Below are 21,233 nucleotides of genomic sequence, written 5' to 3' on the forward strand. Positions count from 1 at the left end.
ACTCATGTTTGCCTGTTATTTACTGACCTCATTCAAACAGCAGTGATGAAAGGAAAATACTACTAAAAACAACACTGTGTTCACTCTAGAGGTCTGCAGACCAGGGGTTTTCAAACTGTGGCGCAAGGAGGCGCTTGCCTGTCCTCAGAAACTACTAATAAATTTGAAATGGCTAATAAACATGAAATCGCATTCATTATGTCACATGTAGTTAAAGTGAAACATTGATCAGGGATTGTTTAGAATGTGCAAAGTGGCCATTCCATATCATAATATGACTTAAAGCGCACATCTGATAACTGCTGAAAGGGAAAGTTCTTCCAAATTTATGAAGGATTATAAAGATATACATTATCGTGCACTGATGAATCATTCAGAATAAGACCAGATAGGTTCAGTAAGATAGCTGGCTACGTTCAGACTGCAGGTAAATGTGGCCCAAATATGATTTTATTGCTCACATGTGACTCATGACAGTGTGAACACCACATGGAATCTGATCTTTTCAATTCCGATTTGTGCCTCTTCCGTCCATATGTGGTACTAAATCCGATACAGGTCAGACGTTCTGCAATGCGACCTCAGTCTGAACGGTCATATCGGAATCCATGCGACTTTTACGTCACTTTAAATCAACATTCGTCACAATTCTGCGCTCATGATGTGAGTCACTTCAAAGTAAAGTGACGTTATCAAGACAGTTGCGAAACAATCAAATTCCACTTCAAATGAATTTTTTTCCAATGATGGTTTCAGTCAGTTTGATTTAAGTTCAAGTGTTCGTTATTTAAATAAGTTTGGTTTTAGTTAGTTATTTGACGCTATGAAAACGGAGGTGTGACGTCATGATTGACAGCTTCTCTGAGCAAAGTAGTCACTAGGTGCGTTTACATGGAGCACTGTAATCGGTTTAAAAGTCCAATCTGAATGAAAATGCTCCATATAAACACCTCAATCGGAATAAAAATGGCCAAACCGAATGAAATTGTAATCGGTTTGAGAGAGGTGGGATAAACCTTTTCATGAACCGATCAAACGAAAAATTCCACCATGTAAACGACCTGATCCGATTACTTTGAGCGCACGTCTTTCTGTGACGTGATATACAGCGCACGCGCCTCCACAACTGAAGAGCGCGCGCCGCGCTCACACCAGGCTAATGTTGACAAGAGAGGTAAGTTCATTTTTCTGAGGTATTAAACTTTTTATGTTATGAACATGATGTTGGCAGCGTTTGTCCTAGGCTTCAACTGCGCCTGACAGAAAAAAAATATTTTTCTGAGGTGATTCTTACACGTACGACAAATAATGAATAGCTTTTATAAAACTGTATAAGTCCTGGTGGCAGTTGAGAGTTGCCATTTCAACGGTGAACATTCAAGCTGCTGGAGAGGACGTGTCGACATTTCTCTGTTTCTCTTTCTCGTAAGTTAGATATAAAAAAAAAAGTTCAACAACTGCTTCAAATTGGTTAAGTAACATTACCCACAGTCTACTTTAATTACTTTTGTTAATATTTATACCTTTGTGATTATGGTATCTCTCCTTAATCATCTGAAATATCTATGTTTAGTACTAGTAATGATGCTGAACACGTCTTGAATGCTTTCATTCATGTTTCACCGTACATCCTAAGTTTTTATTAATAATTTGAGTGCATTTTATTTTTAATTTTGTGTTTTTCAAAATAAATGAATTGAATTCATTTTGATTCCCCATTCATCATTCACAGATGTTGAAATAGCCATTGTATAGGACATAAATTAGGTTAAACTACTGCATGTCCGGCCACAGAAAAATAAATAAAATTAAAAATTACCAACACAGAACTATTGATCCACGATACTAACGTTACGAATCTGAGGCGGCAGACAAACTGTGTGCGCAAGTCACAAAATGATCCCGACTGAAAGTCAGCACATGTAAACACCAGATCGCATTAGATAACGTCTCATTTAAACAGTCCAACGAATCTTTCAATCTGAATGATTTTAATCGGAATGACAAAAAAGTGCGCAAGTAAACGTGGCTACTGAAGCACCAACAGACTTTTTTCGGGATCTTCGGGAGGAGATTGGAGCTTCAACTTTGATTTCTACATTTCAGTAACTGTTTATTTCACACCGACATCATGAGCTGTTCTGCAGTAAACTGCAGTGTGGGTGGGGCCTTGATACCACTGCTCCATTCCAAGCTCACTACAGCGCAGACTCGGTAATCAGCGCAACATGGGACATATTGGTACATTGGCGGTGTAGTGACAAATTGGGCCCCCCACTCCGAAATCAGGTCTCCTTTAGGACCCCAAGCGATCCCATTGGTTCAAATTGCTTTTAATAGGTACTCTCTTTAGCGCCTGATTACAATTCCTACAAAATCAAGTTATGATAAATGCTGTTTCAGCTATGTTATAATGAGCATTTATGTCTGTATTAGTTAACTTACATACTAGTATAGCTTACAGATAAGCGATTAGCTGATAGCTTAGTTTATACACACATTTGCACTTACCCTACATATATTCTCAATCGTCTTCAATGTAATTTTGTGTTCATTTAAATGTTAAATGTCCAAATATTTCAGTTATCAGGAAAACAAATGAATGATGTTCAATTATTCACTTAATAGGCTGATTATTATTTATTAATTAACAGTTAAGAAATTACGTTCAATTGGTTTTATTATGCACTAATTTGTTTTCATACGCATTATATAGTAAGCTATGCGTATTTTAAATTAATATAATCCATATATATACTTAGAATAATCATTAACAGAGTTTGGGGAGATACGATTTCAAGGGAGGACCTGATTTGTCATGACAGCGCCTTCTCTTTTCTGCAATGGAAGAGAGTGATTGTGTGTCGTCCATCATTTTTTTACAGTCTATGGTCAGAGCTCATAAGCATTACAGTGTTAGCAATATATACACAAGCAAAACATGAGGGCTCTTATCATAAATGTGCTCTGCTCTTTTGTTTTTTTATATTGCCTGTGCATAAATTCACACGCGCAATGGCTTACTTTAAATGTTAATGACATCTTTTTGTCATTCTTTTGCACGTGGCTCAGCCCAGGACCATGATCGCGCTGGAATATGATATTGGCCACTTTTAAAACTACGTGAACAGCTATACAAAAAAAATCAGATCCGAGCAATAAATCAGATTTGAGCACTAAGGCTTGCAGTGTGAACGTAGCCTCTGATTACACATTGACTTTGACACCCGCGCAGACCTCCTGTAAACATGAGTACTACTTTCACTGACCCGACTGTTTTGTGGGTCTCCATGAGAATGGTGCCATCAGCTCCTGGGACAGGCATGGAGTTGTAACGCACGTTCACCTGATTCCTTCTCAACAGGAACTCACGGCCGATCTTCAGACCCTCGTAGAGCACAGCCAGCAAGAACACGCCAATGCAAGCGCCTACCATCTCTAAAGACGAGGATGAAGAAAGGGAAAATGGATCAGGAATTGAGAAATCACATTTTCCTTGATCTTGACATATAAGAGGTCATTGTACTATAAAAAATATCCTGTACGTTTCAGAACTCAAAACCTCCTTGTTAGTCCAAAAACTGTTTTTTTTAAACCAAGCTCAGAAAATGACACGTTTAGGATCCTGTTACATTATTACATCAGTGTGACGAAAGACCAAGGCTGTAACCATGTCTTGAACATTGGGGGGGACCACTTTTTCTTTCTTTTTATAAAGCATAAAGAAACAGAACAGTGAACGAAATTCTAGGTCTGATTCTGGTTGGGAAATAATCCTTTTGGGTCTATTTGCAAACAATATTTGCATTCATTTGCGTCAAATATATTATTATTCCCGAGATTCTTCGCATTAGTGAATGAATACATAGATCTGCTGTTGACATTTGAATTCCCTAGTGGTCTGATGGTAGACTTTTTGTAAACCGTGTCAAAGGTTCCGGCTTCTAATCCGCTCTCATATAGTTTTTTTTTTCTTCATTAAAATCAAAGATGTTCATCGATGATTGTATATTAAGAGAAGGGACACGTTTGTGTGACTTTTGTTTTGTGATTTAACCGGAAAGAATAGTCTCTCTCCTCAACGGCATTAAGCGATAGATCGACACGCTCGTCTGTGTGTGAAAACTGTGCCTACTTTCATTTGATTGGCCATCTCAGTCATTTTGACATTGACGAGCGCTGTTAGACCACTGAGGCAAACCAGACTAAAATGTACCTTTTAAACCTTTTGTCATCCTAACAACAACATACAGAGCTCTGCATAATGAAGTGCAGCAGAGCAGTGCAAGAATTTCAAATATTGAGGGGGACAATTTGGCCATTTCTAATTATTGGGGGGGGGACTTGTCCCCCTCAATGTCTATGGTGGTTACGGCCCTGCGAAAGACCGCCTCTGCAGAAGAAGATCAACGTCTACGTCTAATTCATTGTCCCTTTAGCCCCTTTGTCAACTATAACTGGTAACTCAAAGTACTCAAACTTTTTTTGCCACAACTAAGACGTAAAAAGCATATGTAATATGCATAAATGTTTCATATTATTGGCAAATGTTTTAACTATGTAACAGGATACTTTTCAACATTGTACATTCTTAAAACAATTCCACACATGGCAGAAATGTTGAAAATTATTTTAATATGTTACCCTATCTGGGCGGCACGCCCATAAAAACGGAGTGTTCGAAAGAGAGGTTCGAAAACAGGATAGAAAATAGCTTATTCCTTCTAAATTAGGATGTTTTCTGATGTAAAATTCTTGATAACATTATAAGTGGACCTCAGAGAACATTATTAAATCATTTTTAAAAAAATGCAGTTTGTGACCCCTTTAAAACATAAAACTCAAAAAATGTTTGTTACTTCATCTTAATATCCCAGAGTAATCTGGACTTCCTGGTTACAAAATATTCTGCTTTGATCTCATAATTCAGATGCATCAGCTTGATAAAACTAGTACAATCTATTAAAACCTGCACAACCAGTACACTTGCATTTAACAGTAAGAGGGGATCTTATGACATTCACAAGTAGTCTGAAGGAACAACAAGTGACAGGTTTTGTTTCAATATCTAATTTCAGATCACATGTACAGTAAAAGTGGTTCATTGGTCACTGTACTGTTGATTTAAACTCTCACTGGCAAATGGTGCAAGTCAATGCTCATTTGCATGAAATATTGCCACAAAAGTGCAAATTTAACTGGATAACATTGTCATTATGAACAGCCCTGAAAAGGCTGTTATATAAAATCATTTACTCACCCTTATGTCACTCCGATCCTGTATGGCTTTTGAGAAGAAAAAAATGTGACCAAAAAAAATTGGAATCCATTGACTTCCATTGTATGGGGAAAAATAAAAATTAAAGCTGACACATTTCTCAGAATATTTGTTTATGTTCCACAGAAGGTCATACAGGTTTGGAAGAACATGAGGGTGAGTGACAGAATTTTCATTTTTGGAGAACTATTCCTTTAATAGCTGCTCCTGTTTGTAGGGCCCTGTGATTTCTGTAATGCGGAAAATGTGGACAGAATCTGTATAACACTTAATGTCATGTTAATAGGCACAATTTGGATGAATAAACAAAAAAGTAGGGATGTACACTTGCTCAGATTGTGTCTGCGAATATTAATGCACAAAAAGACTGCTATATTTATATTAAATATGAAGTCTACCTGTTCCACGTCTTTTTACGCAGTTTTGTCTACTATACTTAAGCATATGTAATGCTTGTGGTGTTTTCATCTCAATATATAAGGATACAACACATGAACTTCATATCCAGAGCTCATTTCACCATTTAATTAGATTTGTATTATTATTATTGTTATTGTCAGATACACAGAATCTCAAAAGGTCTTCATTACAACCCACAAAACAGATAATTCAGTTTAACTTGAAGAAATAACTGAAATATATTACTTTTGCACAGTACAATGTAATAACAACAATAATAATAGTACAGTTTGTTAAAACTAGCCTGACGTCGTCATACTCAATTCTAGTCAGAATATGAGTCTGATACTGCTCCGTTGGGTTGTGATTATGGGGCGTGTTTCAACCGAACCAGGAAAGACCTCAATTGGATAGACCTACAACCAATCAGAGCAACGGAGCGACCGAGCGACGCATAACGTTAGTTGTCAAATGTCAACAGAACTCAACTGCACTGTGTTGCCAAGTCCGCGGGTTGAAGCAACCCCAATTATGTGATATACAGACCCAGGAATGCGAATTTTAGCAGGCAGTCCTTCCAAAATAACACATATTTTACCCCCCAAATGCCTTTTTTTCCCGGAGAACCCCCCCTGGAAAGCTTTTGGGCTTGTTTTTGGCTAGTTTTGAGGAACGTTAGCAATTGGGCGGGTTGTTGTAGTAAAAACTTGGCAACACTGTCTGCACGCACGCTGGAATAAGTAGCCTAACGTTAGAAGAAAAAGATGAGTGTAAATGAACTTTGCCGGTGTTGTAAAAAAAAGAATTTAAGGATACACAGAGTACTTACCAACACGATCATCATTTCTGAGAGAAATAGTAAAGGTGAATGCATATATGAAGTTCTCCGTTTAGGATTAGAACAAACTCAACCCAAGCGCCTTTGATGACGTGGATGATTACGTTAATGTTGATCATCTGTCCATCATCGTCTAAAGCCCGCCCTGACAATTTCATTGGTCCGAACAGCTTCTGTTCGGGCATAATTACTCCTCTACGGAGCAAGTCCAGACCGAACTGCCCGAGTAAAAATGTTGTGGGCGGGGCTAAGTTCGGCTGGCATCAAGGCTATGTTAAAACATAATTTGTTAAGGAATAATCACAATTTTTCATCCATTTAACTTAACTTAAACTGTTAACCTCTGTTGTGCTTTGTTTGCAAAAAAAAGAAAGGAATTGTTCAAATTTCATTTGATTGCATTTTAAAAGATTCTTTCATTCCAAACCCGTAAGACCTTCGGAACACAAATCCCGCTTCATCATCACACGCATGCGTCGTGGTGCTCACAGGAACAGCATCGGCTGCCGTAGCGAAACTCGAAAGAGCTGCACTATTTACAATGTAAACGGCGTAGGAGACTGACACAGGCTAGAACAAAATTGTTGAATAAAGTCGTTATTTTTGCGCATCATATTCTCGTTGCATCATAAAATTAAGGTTGAACCACTGGAGTCACATGGACACATTTTACTACCTTTCTGGACATTGAAAGTGTTAAAGGGGTCCTGAATTGAGAAAACAACTTTCCCTTGAGCTTTTGATATAAAAACGGTCATCGTGATATAAGAATATCGTATAAGTTTCAGAGCTGAAAACTTCCTTGTTAGTCAAAGAAAAGCTTTTATAGACACCAGGCCCAGCAAACGATCGATCTCAGAATGTGCCACACCTTGACGTCATCGTGTGGTGAAACACCGCCTCAACAGAAGAAGAACAACGCCTGATTCTGTAGCCCCGCCCACCGACTCGTGCCACTAACATCACATAGTCCTTCTTAGAGCTAAACCGGATCGAACTTCTAAGCAATAAACATATCACATGTCGGATTCCAATATTATGAATGCATGGATGAACTTTATTTTTAATGAATATCCAGCTCACGTGGGGAAGACATTGCGTGTTTGTTCCTTCATTTCACCACGGATTCATTTGTAAACAAGAGATTGGATTTGCAGACAGGATGAGATTACGTGAATGAATGAAGCAACACACTAATGTGAGCAAAACATTTTTTTTATATGTGATAGTGTTGCATTGTTACAGATCGTTTGATATCTATTGATTATGTGTACGTGTCTAACTGAACATTGCTTGGCACGCTGTCAAAGGCTGAAGAATCCTTTATTTGTGGTGTTGTTGGTTCATTGCGATTCGTGATCAGACTCAGACATGTATGGGCCAGGCCTTGCAAAGCCCAACATCCCGGGGCTATGTGCTTTCCATATGGGCTACCAAAATGTAAGTCCCGCCTGTCGACAGGCTCTCTTGAAATAACATTGCTTTCGTGATGTGCGTTGTTCACTCTCTTGACTTGATATTTGAAGGAAAAATACAATCGCGGAAGTTTTGAAGATGCTGATTTGTCTGACTCTCTGACTGCAGTGGGGCTTGTGCACGCAAACGCGTGTGTGTGTGTGTGTGTGTGTATAGTCTGCGGTTAAATCCACCGATCGGACGGGCCAAGTAATAAAACAATAACATTCCAATCAATCGCGGGTGGATGAGAGATAAATCATTGTGTTTGTTTGATAAACACATTTTGCGAGCCCTGTGGGCGAATCATCATTCCGGTTGCCGTTTACCCACACACTTTCAAAACAATTCCCACATGTACCGACAGGGGAGCTGAAGCTCTTTAAATATGCAAATCTTATCCAATCCTAGCAGTGGGCGTTTACCAAGTCTTCAGTGAGGCACGCTCATAAAAACCGAGCGTTCAAGGAGAGAGCCTCAAAACCAAGGCAGAAAATTGCCTATTACTTATTCATTATGATATTTTTGAATGTAAAAACCACGCAAACGTCATTAGTTGATTAGTTGAATATTGAATTTTTTTTTTTTAAAGCCAGTTCATGACACCTTTAATTATATAGGTGTCTATGGAGGGGTCAGAGAGCTCTCGGATTTCATCAAAAATATCTTCATTTATGTTCCGAAGATGAACAAAGGTCTTACGGGTTTGGAAAGACATGAGGGTGAGTAATTAATGACAGAAATTTCATTTTTGGGTGAACTATCCCTTTAAAGTTATGCATTTATTTGATCACCACCCTTTTTTCATAATACATTTTTTATTAAACCATAAAACAGAATCCAGAAAAAAATGTAACATTTCATAGGGCATTATTATTGTTAAAAAATAATTTGACTGTTAAAAGTTTTACTGATTAGACAATTTTTTGATAATTAAAGCTGCAGTCCATAACTTTTTGTGCTCTAGCGGTTAATAAACAAAACTGCATGCGTCTTGCGGAAGAACATTGTTTATGTCTATGGCGAGTCACGCAGGGACTGTGCTCCACCGCAGCGTTTCCTACCACACCGGCCTAAAATAGTCCCAATATAAACACTTATTATAAGTGTACCACAATGATTAAGGGCAAGACAAAAACACGGTTTGGAAAATGGATTCATGTTGTACAAAGTTACGGACAGCAGCTTTAATTTAGTTAAACCATTACAACGCAGATGGAAATTCCTATTGAAATATCGGAACGCAGTCTTGAACTTGTCCACAGGTGTTCCACTAATGCAAGACATTGTCTTATTCTGTTCAAAGTGTAAATTGAACAATATTCCCAGAAGTGTCTCCATCATGTGACAAATGTCATTTTTTAGATGCCAGCCTGTCTCATTCCTTTTTTTTCATTTTTCGGGTTTTTTCAGATACACTGGGGCATACATTTTGAACCAGATCCTATATTAATTATATTTGGAGTCTCTGCAGAATTTGAGAGACACGGACACAACAACATTTTGTTTTGTATGTTTTCGTAAGTTCCAACTCTTAAAATATGGCTGACAGAGTTGACTGGTTCACTACATTTAGAAAGAATTGGGTATGCCCTAAAATACAAGATTTTGTTATTTGAAAACGTTTGGTCAGCTTATTTCTTTTCTGCAAACTTGTGATTAATGTTTATCATGCCTCCATTACCTGCTTTTACCACTGGATAGCACTTTTGGGTTGAGGTTGTGGGTGGGGTTGGATGGGTTTTCTGTCTGTATTTTTTCTTTTACCTAATTAATATACCTACTTACAGTTTCTGTTAATTATTATTACCTTACGTCTTTTTTTCAAGCATATCTGTTAGGATGTAAATCTTACTTGTTTGCATTTTTTTTTTTTTTAAGTGTACTTACAAATTATCTTCTGCTGAAATACCAAATAAAAACATTTAAACACAAACCATTACAACTCAAACACTGAATTTGGGAAAAATAAAAATGGAAATTGGGAAACAAATGTATAGGGCCAATTCGTATGTACATTCATTCCGATTGATATTCTTAAGAAGGTAACAATCATATGTCAGTTTAATAACAGCTCTTTCAAAATTTAAAAGAAACACAAAGCACAGAGCGTCTTACCTCCTGGTGTGTTGATGACCAGCCCGGCGAATAGCAGCTCCACATTTTTGTAGCCAAAGTAGAAGGTCATTTGCTATAAATAAAGTATAATTGAATCAACAAATTAGTTTTTAACCTATCTTTTCCCATAGTGAATTAAAGCAATTCTAATAATACATTCATGTAGAACCCGAACAACAGCTTTAATGGATGATAACATTACATCTATGTTTAATGCCAAGATGGATTTTATCAAGTGAAGTGTCTGTTCAGATACTGACACTCAATGTGTCAATGAATGAATTCCAGGTTGTCTCACCATCATCATCATGTGTTGCCCATGATCGGATTCAGGAGTCATATGGCTGTCATGAGAGTGTGTCATGTCAGGTGCCATGGTTGGGTCCTCATGGTGATGCATGTGTGGATGTGACATATTTATCTCACTGCACAGAGGTGCTGGGGAGAGATCAGAGTACAAACAATTCTTACAGATCCAAGTTATGCGTTTGACAGCTCTCAAGTATAATAACAAAATAAAACTCCTTCAATGTATGAAATGACTAATCTGCTAAATGAAAAAGCATGGAGCAGAACATACTATAGCTGAGTTAAACTTAAACATGCCAAGTGTCCCTGGATCATGAAAGAAGCTTTTCCGCTGCTACGATTAGGGATATATGGGAGTTTGAAACGATGAACTCAGTCGTGGCACCATGCTGGTGCCGTACAAGGATAATCTATAGGATCCTGATCAACAGGTTAAATTAAGCAGCCAAACAGCCTACAGTAGCAGAAAGTATTCAGACACTTGTAAATATCATGTAGATGATGTCACTGCATTATATAGAAAATATCAAACCAAGCTGAATCTGCAAAAAATACTAACTTTTAAATAACTAGTGTGTCAGTGATTTTTAGTCGATATATTAAAGGGTTAGTTCACACGTCACAGCGTCTTACGTCAGCAGCGTCACATGTGGCGTCGTGAACACGGATTCAAACAAAGCCGGAAGAGAAGACAATGCTTAATAAAGTCTTAGTTTTTGTTATTTTTGGACCAAAATGTATTGTCGACGCTTCAAAAGAGTCTAACTAACCAAATGATGTCACATATGGACTACTTTGATGATCTTTTCATTACCTTTCTGGACGTGGACAGCAAAGTGTGCATACACTTACATTCAAAGGACTGAAAGCCCTCGGACTAAATCTAAAATATCTTAAACTGTGTTCCGAGGATGAACGGAGGTCTTACGGGTGTGGAACAACATTGGGGTGAGTCATTAATGGAAGAAATTTCATTTTTGAGTGAACTAACCCTTTAAAGAGTTGGTTCACCCAAAAAATGGAAATTCTGTCACCATTTACTCACCCTCATGACATTCAAACACATAAGACTTTCGTTCATCTTTGAAACACAAATCAAGACGTTTTAATGAAACCTGATAGATTTCTGTCCCTCCACTGAAAGTCCATTCCACGAAAACTTTTATGCTTCAAAATGAATAAAGACATCATAAAAGTAATCCATATGAATCGAGTGGTTTTCTGAGTGGACACAATCGTATTATACGAGGGACATTAAAAAATGTCAATCAAGTTTCATTAAAAATACTTTCATTTGTGTTTTCAAAAGATAAACAAAAGTTGATGAAGCAAAAACAAATGACAATTTTCATTTCTGGTTGAACTAAGCCTTTAAAAGTCAGTTCTCTAACAGTGTGACCACAGGTGTACTTCATCACATTAACTATGAACATGATCCACTGACGTCTGACACAGAAAGTGGTTATTTGCAGGAAAGTCAACCACATATGAATTTATATACAGACAGTATATAGTAGGCTATAATATTTATATATTGTATCTAATGTGATGACATTCATACATTTTTAGTGTGGCTTAAGTACCAAGATACGTTTCAGGGTCACTGTGTATGAAGTAAAGCCCCTGGTTATTTTCAATTCTTGAAAAGTGATCAAATCCTGAGAAGGGAATAACAGATACAAGAGACCTTCACTAATCGAGTGTCCCGACAACCCCAGGCTATTCACTTAGACAACATCATCCAGATAATCTAATACATACCTCTATAAAACAATTACTTTTCCCATTTGAGCAGCAAACATGGTTTCCTAAAGGTTCGGGACAGCCTCAGGGACATCAAAGATGGCTGTGCAAGACGCACATCAGGCTAATGAATATGATTATCTACACTATCTGCACTATCCACTAGTCAGAATTGTTCTTGTTTGCCTAACAGACACTTGGCTACTCGTTTACAACTCTGGAATGGCATTTTCCCTCAGATTCAGCTTAGATTCAAAGACCAAACAAGGTCAACAGAGGAGCAATGAAAGAGTGGGGAAAAAACAAGTCACAAAGTACACTCTGAAAATAAATGTCTGCTTGTATTGTCTTCATAAATCACATAGCTGAGAGAGTCCAGACAATGTGCACTGTTGTCAAGAAGTAAAGCACATCATGTGACTGCTCTTATAGCCTACACAAAGTCTACAAACGTTTTTTTTTTTTAAAGTATGCCATTTGAAAAAAATGAAGTACTAAAAAGAATAAAATTTTCAGATGATATTCAGATTTTTAAAAATTACCTTAGTTTTTAGAAACCTTTACCTGGCTAGTACTACGTTTTATATTCTTTAAATTATGGAATAAATAGCATGGAATATTATACAGTAATTATTGAGTACTACAGTATCGGTATATAACAAAGTATCAATGTATTACCATTTGAGATACCATGGATAGCTTGTAAACAACTAAATATTTGCTAAATATTGCATTAATTTGTTTCTGCCATTAAACAATTTGGTACAAATAATCTGACTGACAAAACCTATATAAAAAAAACAAAAGTCCAATGGTGAATTTTCCACAGAAATAACTCACCCAAGCAAAAATGTGTCAACTCTCTCAGTTGGCTTCCTTCTTTCCTTATGAAAGAATCTTTCTGTTTGCCAACCACAGAAATGTGCGAGTAATTCCTGTCAGTCCTGACACAGGTGCAGTGAGCGTGTAAAGTGCAGCCAGATAGTGCTAGTGTTCAGGAACAGCAGTAAGAATATTGCGTGCGCATGGTCGTGCTCATCATGTGACCTCTCATCTGCCTTTCATTTCCTTCTTCTTCCATTAATCCAATCACAAGGTTTTATCCACACCCACAAAGCCTGTTGCCTGAAAAAAACTTGTCTTTCTCCACTCTTGCTCACTATATAGTGCCAGTAAAAAGTTTGCACAACCTGCTCATTCTGTATTATGACTATTTTCCACATTTTTGAACAACAATCGTTCAAACTAATATTTTAATAACACAAATAGAACACTAAAAATAATGTGTTGACTCAAAAAACAATTAACGCAAAGTTTGCATCAATCGTTTTGAGTTATGACAACTGAATAAAATGATGTTCGACCAACAAACTACAGTAAGTTAGAGAAACTTAATCATTTGTAGCATTAAAACAAATGCTTAAGTTTAGTAAAAATTAAGTTGCTCCAACTACTCGTTCTTTCCCTTCACTAAAGTACAAATAACATTACACTTAATTTCAACCTTTATTCTCCTCCAGTCCTATGCAAAGCATGCTGGGAACTACAAATCCACCGCCAAATTTCCAAAGCTATCAAGACAATTTCATTAGGTTACCACAACTTAAAACAAAATAACGTGGAAATTTAAGTTTACATTACATATCAAGATAATGTAATGATCAACACTACTATGTCAACAGAACTCAAAAGTTTTAATTCAATCAAATAGATTAAATAAATAGATTTTTTTTTAACTTGCAATGATGCAATTATTTAAGTTGTGGTAACAGGTCCTCTGAATTACTTTTTAGAATGAATTATGTAGTGACCAAAAGTGTCTAAAATCTAAACTATATTGGAGTTTTGCAACAAAAAAAGGTTAAATGCATCGAAATATATGATATAGCTGATGGAAATGCTACTTACTGACACAGTTTTGCATGCGTAGACAAAGAATTGATGTTCAACATTAAAACAATGTCGATACTTTAAATTAGGAAAAACTACTTTGGAAAAACCTTGTTGAAAAAAATAATTTTGGAAATATTCCTATTTGGAAACGTAACAGGAATTTATGGTAATTTATAGGAATTCATTGGGAATATGGGGAAATGTATAAACTTTGGGGGGGGGGGGGGGGCGTCATAAGTGGACATGTTAGTTAATTTTGTTTTTACATATTGATTTATTTTCCGATTAATCACTTGTATTTTAATAAATATGTAAAATAAATATATATTTTTATTGCAGCAATTGTTATGTGTTATTTATTTCATTGTCACATGATCCTTCAGAAATCATTCTAACATGCTGATTTGATAACATTTATATTTTAAATAAATGCTGTTCTTTAACTTTCCTGATATAAAGCACAACTTTCCAACATTGATAATAAATCAGCATATTAGAATGATTTCTTAAGGATCATGTGACACTGAAGACTGGACTCTGGAGTAATGGCTGATGAGGAAAATTCAGCTTTGCATCACAGAAATATATTTTAAATTACAGTTATAAGTTATAGGCTAACCTGCAATTTTGTCAATTCACAGTTTGTTCCCATTAATTCCTGATAATTACAGTTAATTCCCATATATTCCCGTGGAAAGTTTCCAGCCTTGCAAATTACCAGAATTGTCCAAAACCTAGTGCACGTTATTTCCATATGGTATTGTTTATATTTGCATTAAATCTATTAGGATTTCATACATGATTAAACAAAACATAATCTAGATTCTGAACTTTTTTCACTGTATCAGTATTTATTTTGGGAGGGGGGGTTCACCAATTAGTTTCTTTGTTCGACAATTCAGGGTTTTTTTTAGGATGTAATTACCGCATTTTACTGGTAAAAAGGCAATTGAATGAAAATTTCGCCCACTTTTTTGTGAACATTTTATCTTGATAACAGAACAGCGGGAAAAAATAAAGAAGATTTGTCTAATGTTACAATGCAAAAGTCCTCATTAATAGGGTTGCAAAGTTTGAACTTTCCAGGATTTTTGGGAAATTTTCAGAAAATTTACCGGAAATGTTCAGCCCCTTTGCAACCCTACACAACACTCATAATGAGAACTCAATGCAAACCTGTGATTGAGTTCTGGACAGTACGTGAGTGTTTTAACTTTATTGATGTTCAAAGAACAGCCTTTACCAATGTTCAACTGTACAAGGTCTTCAATTAAGTGCTGCGTCCTTGATCCCATAAAGATAAACAACAGACAAATTAGGAAAACAAAAAAGGGAGGGGGAAAATGAGAAAACTGCCTGAGTGTTACATATTTGCACAGCTATTTCAATGGTAATTATACTAACTTGTTTATGTCTTAATCATTGTGATTAAGTGATTATATCATTGACCTTTTCAACAATGAGTGAATGAATAAAGGACGAAGATTTGGTCAATCATTACTGATCATTATGATGTTCAGATCACATAACCCTCTCATTGGCAGGTCATGGGGGCAACATGGCAACTAGTGTTAACAGTGTTCAACAGCTTTAGTGGTATAATCTTCCAACTTCAGTGCAGAGGTAAAGATGAGGTACAAAGAGCAGTTGACTCATATTGTGCATTTCAAAATTTCACAACAGCAAACAAGTCTAATGTTGAATGTTGGTTTTGTTTGGTTTACCTGAAGTTGTGAATTACACAGTTGACCAAACAAATCACATCAACTGCAAAAAAGGAGAAAACCCTTAAAACAATTATTTAAAATCCAATTTAGTCCCATGAAAGATCTAAATCAAGTAGGAAAGACCTGACAATGTGGGAACTGGTGGAGAACAATTCTGCTCCACGCTCACACTGCGTCAAGAGAATACACTCTCAGAAAACATTCATGTCCAATTTTTTAACTAGAAAACTACGATAATTTCGATAGCACATGAAGGAAGCATTAGTTCTATCCACCAGTTGTAAATTGGATTGAGGCAGATCTGAAGTCGATTGTAAGAAAGAGACAGAGTTTATGCCAGGGCTCAAAGTGTGACCATTTCAGTAGCATCTGACAAAAAAACAATGCATACATTTTAGAAATAATTGCTCTTATAAAAAGGTTAAAAAAAATGCCCCAGGAAATCAATTTAAAGGGCATATTGCAGGTTAAATTTTTTAGATAAATATATCACCTTGTATGAAAATAACATATGAAAAGGTAATGCAGGATTTAAAATGTTTTAAAAAGACATAAGGGCACATAAAGTGGCCGTTTCGTTGGCCGCTTGTAAAAAGAACTTTTTTTTTCAACATCGCGTCATATTACATCACGAGAGGGAGTCGTTCGCCGAGCTCTGCGTTGGCTCAGTGCAGAATCGTTTGGTATTCAGTACGATTCTGTGTATTTTCTGTAGTTTTTCTATTCCAATTTATCATTGTCATGGTAAATTATTGTGTCCAGCCTGTCAGGACATCGAGTCCACAGGTTTCCTAAAAAAAAAAAAAGTTAGGAATTCTGCATGGTGGCGTTTTGTGTAGGTGAAGAGACGGGACTTCTCTTCTGCATCTGCCTCGAAACGCGGTGGTGTGTATAGTGCTTTAGATCGGAGGATTATCATCCCGGCGATATGATTGAGTCAAACATTATACTCATGTAAGGCCGGCTACATACTGGCTGCATGGCGTGAGCGTGGCATTTTCTATGTCTTTACACATCAGAAGTGTGTCTGACGCGGCGCTGCTGCTGCTAGGTGCACAGGGAGGGCTATACTTCATGTTAAACTACTGATACAGCATAGACCACGGGTGCGTCTCAATCAGATCCCTAGTTCAGTAGTCAGGGCACTGATAAGGACATAAGTCAATGGGCTGACTCCCTGATCAGTGCCCTGACTACTGAACTATAGGGAGCTGATTGAGACGCACCCAATGTTGGCAGTATGGACGGCAAAATAGGCTACCGAATATTTTGTTGATGAATCGGCACAAAATAAACCCATAATACAGAATTAATGAATAAAGGATAAACACAATAACACTATCAGTGTCTGTGGTTCAGCCGCCGGCGGGAGATGTGACGGTCACGGATCCGTCAGAGATGCAGCTCGGAGAAAACGTGAACTGTGCACCGTGACGTGAGTCTTGTTTTTTTAAACATTTGCTAATTACCAAATCAGTCGTGATGAGAAACCGCTACCGTTATATCACATAACGTTTATTGTGGACGGATTTTAACGAGTGTGACTTTTCCTGATGGTCAAAGCCTATTAGTTTCTGTTATTGGTAAGAATCAATACTAGATGTAGGGCTGTGCAATTAATCGAATTTCGATTTCGATTTCGATTTTGCCTCCCAACGATCACCAAAATAGTACAATCGAGAAAAAACGATTATTTTGTCTTGCGTTATGAATGAAACGCGCACGCGCACATCCGCCCCTCCCGAAGCCACAAACTCTCTCAGATCGGGAGTCTCGTGTGCATATCATCCGCTGGAATTTAAAAACTCGGCGCGAGTAAAGATGGCAGAAGGAGGGCAGTTACAGCAGCGTTTGGTGAGCAAAAAAGGCAAAACCAACTCCGTTGTCTGGGAACAGTTTGGCTTCGAGGAATCAGACGACGAGCAGAAACATGCTACGTGCAAGATTTGCTACATGGTAGTGGCTGCAACGCAAGGAAACACCACGAATTTGTTTAACCACTTGAAAATTAAACAGAGTGACCTATGACAATCTAATAAAGAAACAAAAATTGACGAGAGCAGGGGTGCCGTGTAAACGTCCTTTTTTCCCCTCATATTTTTCAAATAATTCTCTCTTTGTAAACTTTGTTCAATGCATGCGAGTGCTGCCGTATGTTTGAATATGACCAGTCGTTTTCACCGTCATCACCCGGGTTTAGTGCCAGAAGACGCGAATGAGAAGCCGCGCGCGCTGTGAGAAAATGTGTCTCTGTGTACTCATCCGAGAGCGCACACGTCTCTCAGCGCGCAAATACTGAGTTCTCTTTCAAGTCTTGCTCTTGAACGGACAAACTCACACAAAACGTATGTCAACATGTCCATCTTGATGAGTATCCTAGCAGACGTAGTCTGTATATGCCTTAAGTGAACTTTATACAGTCGATAAAGACGACGCATATCCGATCCGGATTGAATAGCTTTTGTAAGTTTAATAGGATTCATCTTTAATTTATGCACTCAAATATGCAATGTTATTTTACATTTGAGACATTTCTGTACCTGAAAACTAATGTTAGATGTACCTGAAAAGCATATCTAGCCGAACCATATTGTTGATCTTATTTATTTGTGGTTATCATTTTTACGTGAATACTTTTATACTTTGATTTGAATATGTTATATTATTTATTTTAATACTTCAAAAAGTACAACAAATGTTACAATTTCAATTGAATTGTTGAAAGGTGTATTTTTAATAAATACAACACATTCCCAAAGTCATGTGAAATAATCGTGTTACATAATCGTGATTTCAATATTGACCAAAATAATCGTGATTATGATTTTTTCCATAATCGAGCAGCCCTAACTAGATGACAATAACGTTACCAGCTTTGCTACTGCCTGATACATGATAATAATCAGTACAGTATTGTAATCTGAGCACAGTGTTCATATCGTTAGCTAGCGTAACGTTATATATCCATAAGCTAACACTTCTTTTACAGTATTTATACGTAATTTTAGCATTTTTACTTCAAATCTTTTTTATTGATTTTCAGTGACAGTACAGAACAGTAAATCATAAAAACAGTAAACAGTAAGATGTTGTCTATTATTAATCCCTTACATGATCCCCCCTCCCCAAAAACCAATAACTCAATGTGCCAGAAATAAATGAATAAACAGATTTTATTATTTATTTATTTATTTAAAAAGGAAAATTATTTCTTAATGTTCCTTCTAAAATCATTTTAGTGATAGTGAATTTGATTTATGATTTTAATTTAAATATAAATAAATGTATTTAAATATAAATAAATTAAATATCAAGATATTTTTCATATTACTGTAATGAAAAAGAAGTGCAAATATCCGTTAAAGGAACACTCCACTTTTTTTGAAAATAGGCTCATTTTACAAGTCCCCTAGCGTTAAATAGTTGAGTTTTACCGTTTTTGAATCCATTCAGCCGATCTTTGTATCTGGCGGTAGCACTTTTAGCATAGCTTAGCATACATCATTGATTCTGATCAGTCCATTAGCATCTCATTCAAAAAATGACCAAAGACACTTTCAATATTTTTCCTATTTAAAACTTGACTCTTCTACAGTTTCATCGTGTGCTAAGACCAACTGAAAATGAAAAGTTGCGATTTTCTACACCTATATGGCTAGGAACTACTTTCTCATTCCAGCGGTGCAGCCATGGTACGACTAATCCAGACATGAGACTTCCTAATCCCCCTAATTACATTTCTGTATATGTCTAACAGGGAAGGCCACAGGTAAAAATAACATTTATTATAATGGGTTTAGGTAAAGATTGTTTTAAGTTCACTTCAATTAAAAGTTGTTTTTTTACAAGCCTAATAAATGTTGAAATTGGGAGCTTTCAGTTATACTGTAATGTAACGTCATTAATGTTTTATAGAGACATTAGTATCAGTGATACTGGCCTTCATTCATAAAAAAGATGCCATTACAACACATATTTAAAATATACTGTCTTTAAATAGTTTCTACATTAATTTGGAGAGTAACTGAAATTATTACAAAATCAAAATATTAACTTGCGATTAATCGCGATTAATTACAGAAAATGTTTGATTAATTAGTTAATTTTTTTAATCGATTCCCAGCACTATTAAACATTTTAAATAGCATTTAAGAATAAATATAACAGTATAATAATAATAATAATATTTATATTTTACAGAAAACTTATTTTACAAAAAAAAAGATGGGTTACGTTAGTATGCAGACAGCCTATGCCTAAAAATCATTAGAAAGGTCTAAGGATTTATTGTTAAAAAAATAAAAAACGATATTATTATAAAAGTCTGTGCTTTTTATCTGTGAAATCAATTTCTTAAAGTCTAGTCTTTAATATGAAATATGAGCCTCTTATGCATCCACTGTGGGAATTAAAACTCCTGTACATTGAAGAAAAACGTATGGATTTTCATATAGCCTACATTTATTTAGAAGTATTATTTTTCTTCTTTTCTACCCAAAAGTTTAATTCATACTGAAGCCAGAGGGCACCCTCAAACAGAAACACCATTTTCCTCAGGGAAGTAATCGTTTTCAGAAAATCCCTCATGTGAAGCTCACGCGGTAGGCTCAGCTGAATAAAACGAAGATAGAAACGCTTTGACTGATTAAACATGAAGATAATACTTCTGCGACAAGTTGGGCATTTATTTGTTTCATTAAAATCGCAGCCTTTGCGCTTTCATAATCGACATAACCCAAATCGCGATTGCGGATCGATTTCGATTAATCGTGCAGCCCTAGTAGCTAGACTAAGTCAAGAGTAATTCTAAAGTAAAAGATCAAGTAATCTCTACAGTTCTTTTTTAGTTACTAGAACTCTTGTGTAAGTGAACTATACTAACTAAACATTTGTTAACACAACATACTATTCCTATTTCACTTTACTTGGTTTTTTTAAGGCAATCGGTTTGCATGCTTTTTTCAAGTAAGTCTAACTAATCAGATTTTACAGTGAGGATCCAGATTCCAGACCTGACTAAATGGTAACAAAATGCGTCAAGAGAGAAAACTGGTTTGACCTTTAAATGCCGGAGATCAAAATAAAAAAAATGAAACGAAACTTTGATGGCACACATTCATTTGAGAATAACCAAGCTGTCAGTGAAACTAACACATTTCAGTATTCAGTTTTATACAAAATGCAGTCTTGCAAAAAAGCCAGTCTCTGATTTAAGAAACCACCATGGATAACAGTATGATGAAATACACAAACCATATTGCAATATGGCTAGTTCATCTGTAAACCAAACCATAGTTTGAGCTTGAATGTTTAATAGGCCTGGCTGATAAGCATCATAATCACACAAGAGTTTAATCATTCATAAGTTTGTTTAAATATCAAGCTCTGGGTGTTTTTGAAGACCAGAAGCTTATATACTGTATCCAATTATCAACGTTAGCCAGATGATTATAAAGTCACACAGTAGGTGTAT

The 21,233-nt window shown here is 36.3% G+C and overlaps 1 protein-coding gene across 2 annotated transcripts in view; it reads right to left on the reverse strand.

Annotated features, from left to right (window-relative positions):
* Window positions 1-21,233, reverse strand: part of slc31a1 (solute carrier family 31 member 1) — a 31,644-nt gene that overhangs the window by 2,389 nt on the left and 8,022 nt on the right. Inside the window, exons 1-4 of one of the 2 annotated variants that reach the window (XM_079814561.1) lie at window positions 12,981-13,184; window positions 10,387-10,526; window positions 10,089-10,161; window positions 3,270-3,438 (exon numbers count right to left, since the gene is read on the reverse strand). In XM_079814561.1, coding sequence (XP_079670687.1) covers window positions 3,270-3,438; window positions 10,089-10,161; window positions 10,387-10,503 — 359 coding nt within the window. In that variant the 5' untranslated portion in view covers window positions 10,504-10,526; window positions 12,981-13,184. Of the gene's footprint in view, window positions 1-3,269; window positions 3,439-10,088; window positions 10,162-10,386; window positions 10,527-12,980; window positions 13,185-21,233 lie in introns of those variants that run through there. The other variant, XM_079814562.1, reaches the window with a different exon arrangement.

The sequence above is a fragment of the Gobio gobio genome, assembly GCF_949357685.1.
Source record: "Gobio gobio genome assembly, chromosome: 4".
Lineage (NCBI taxonomy): Eukaryota > Metazoa > Chordata > Actinopteri > Cypriniformes > Gobionidae > Gobio > Gobio gobio.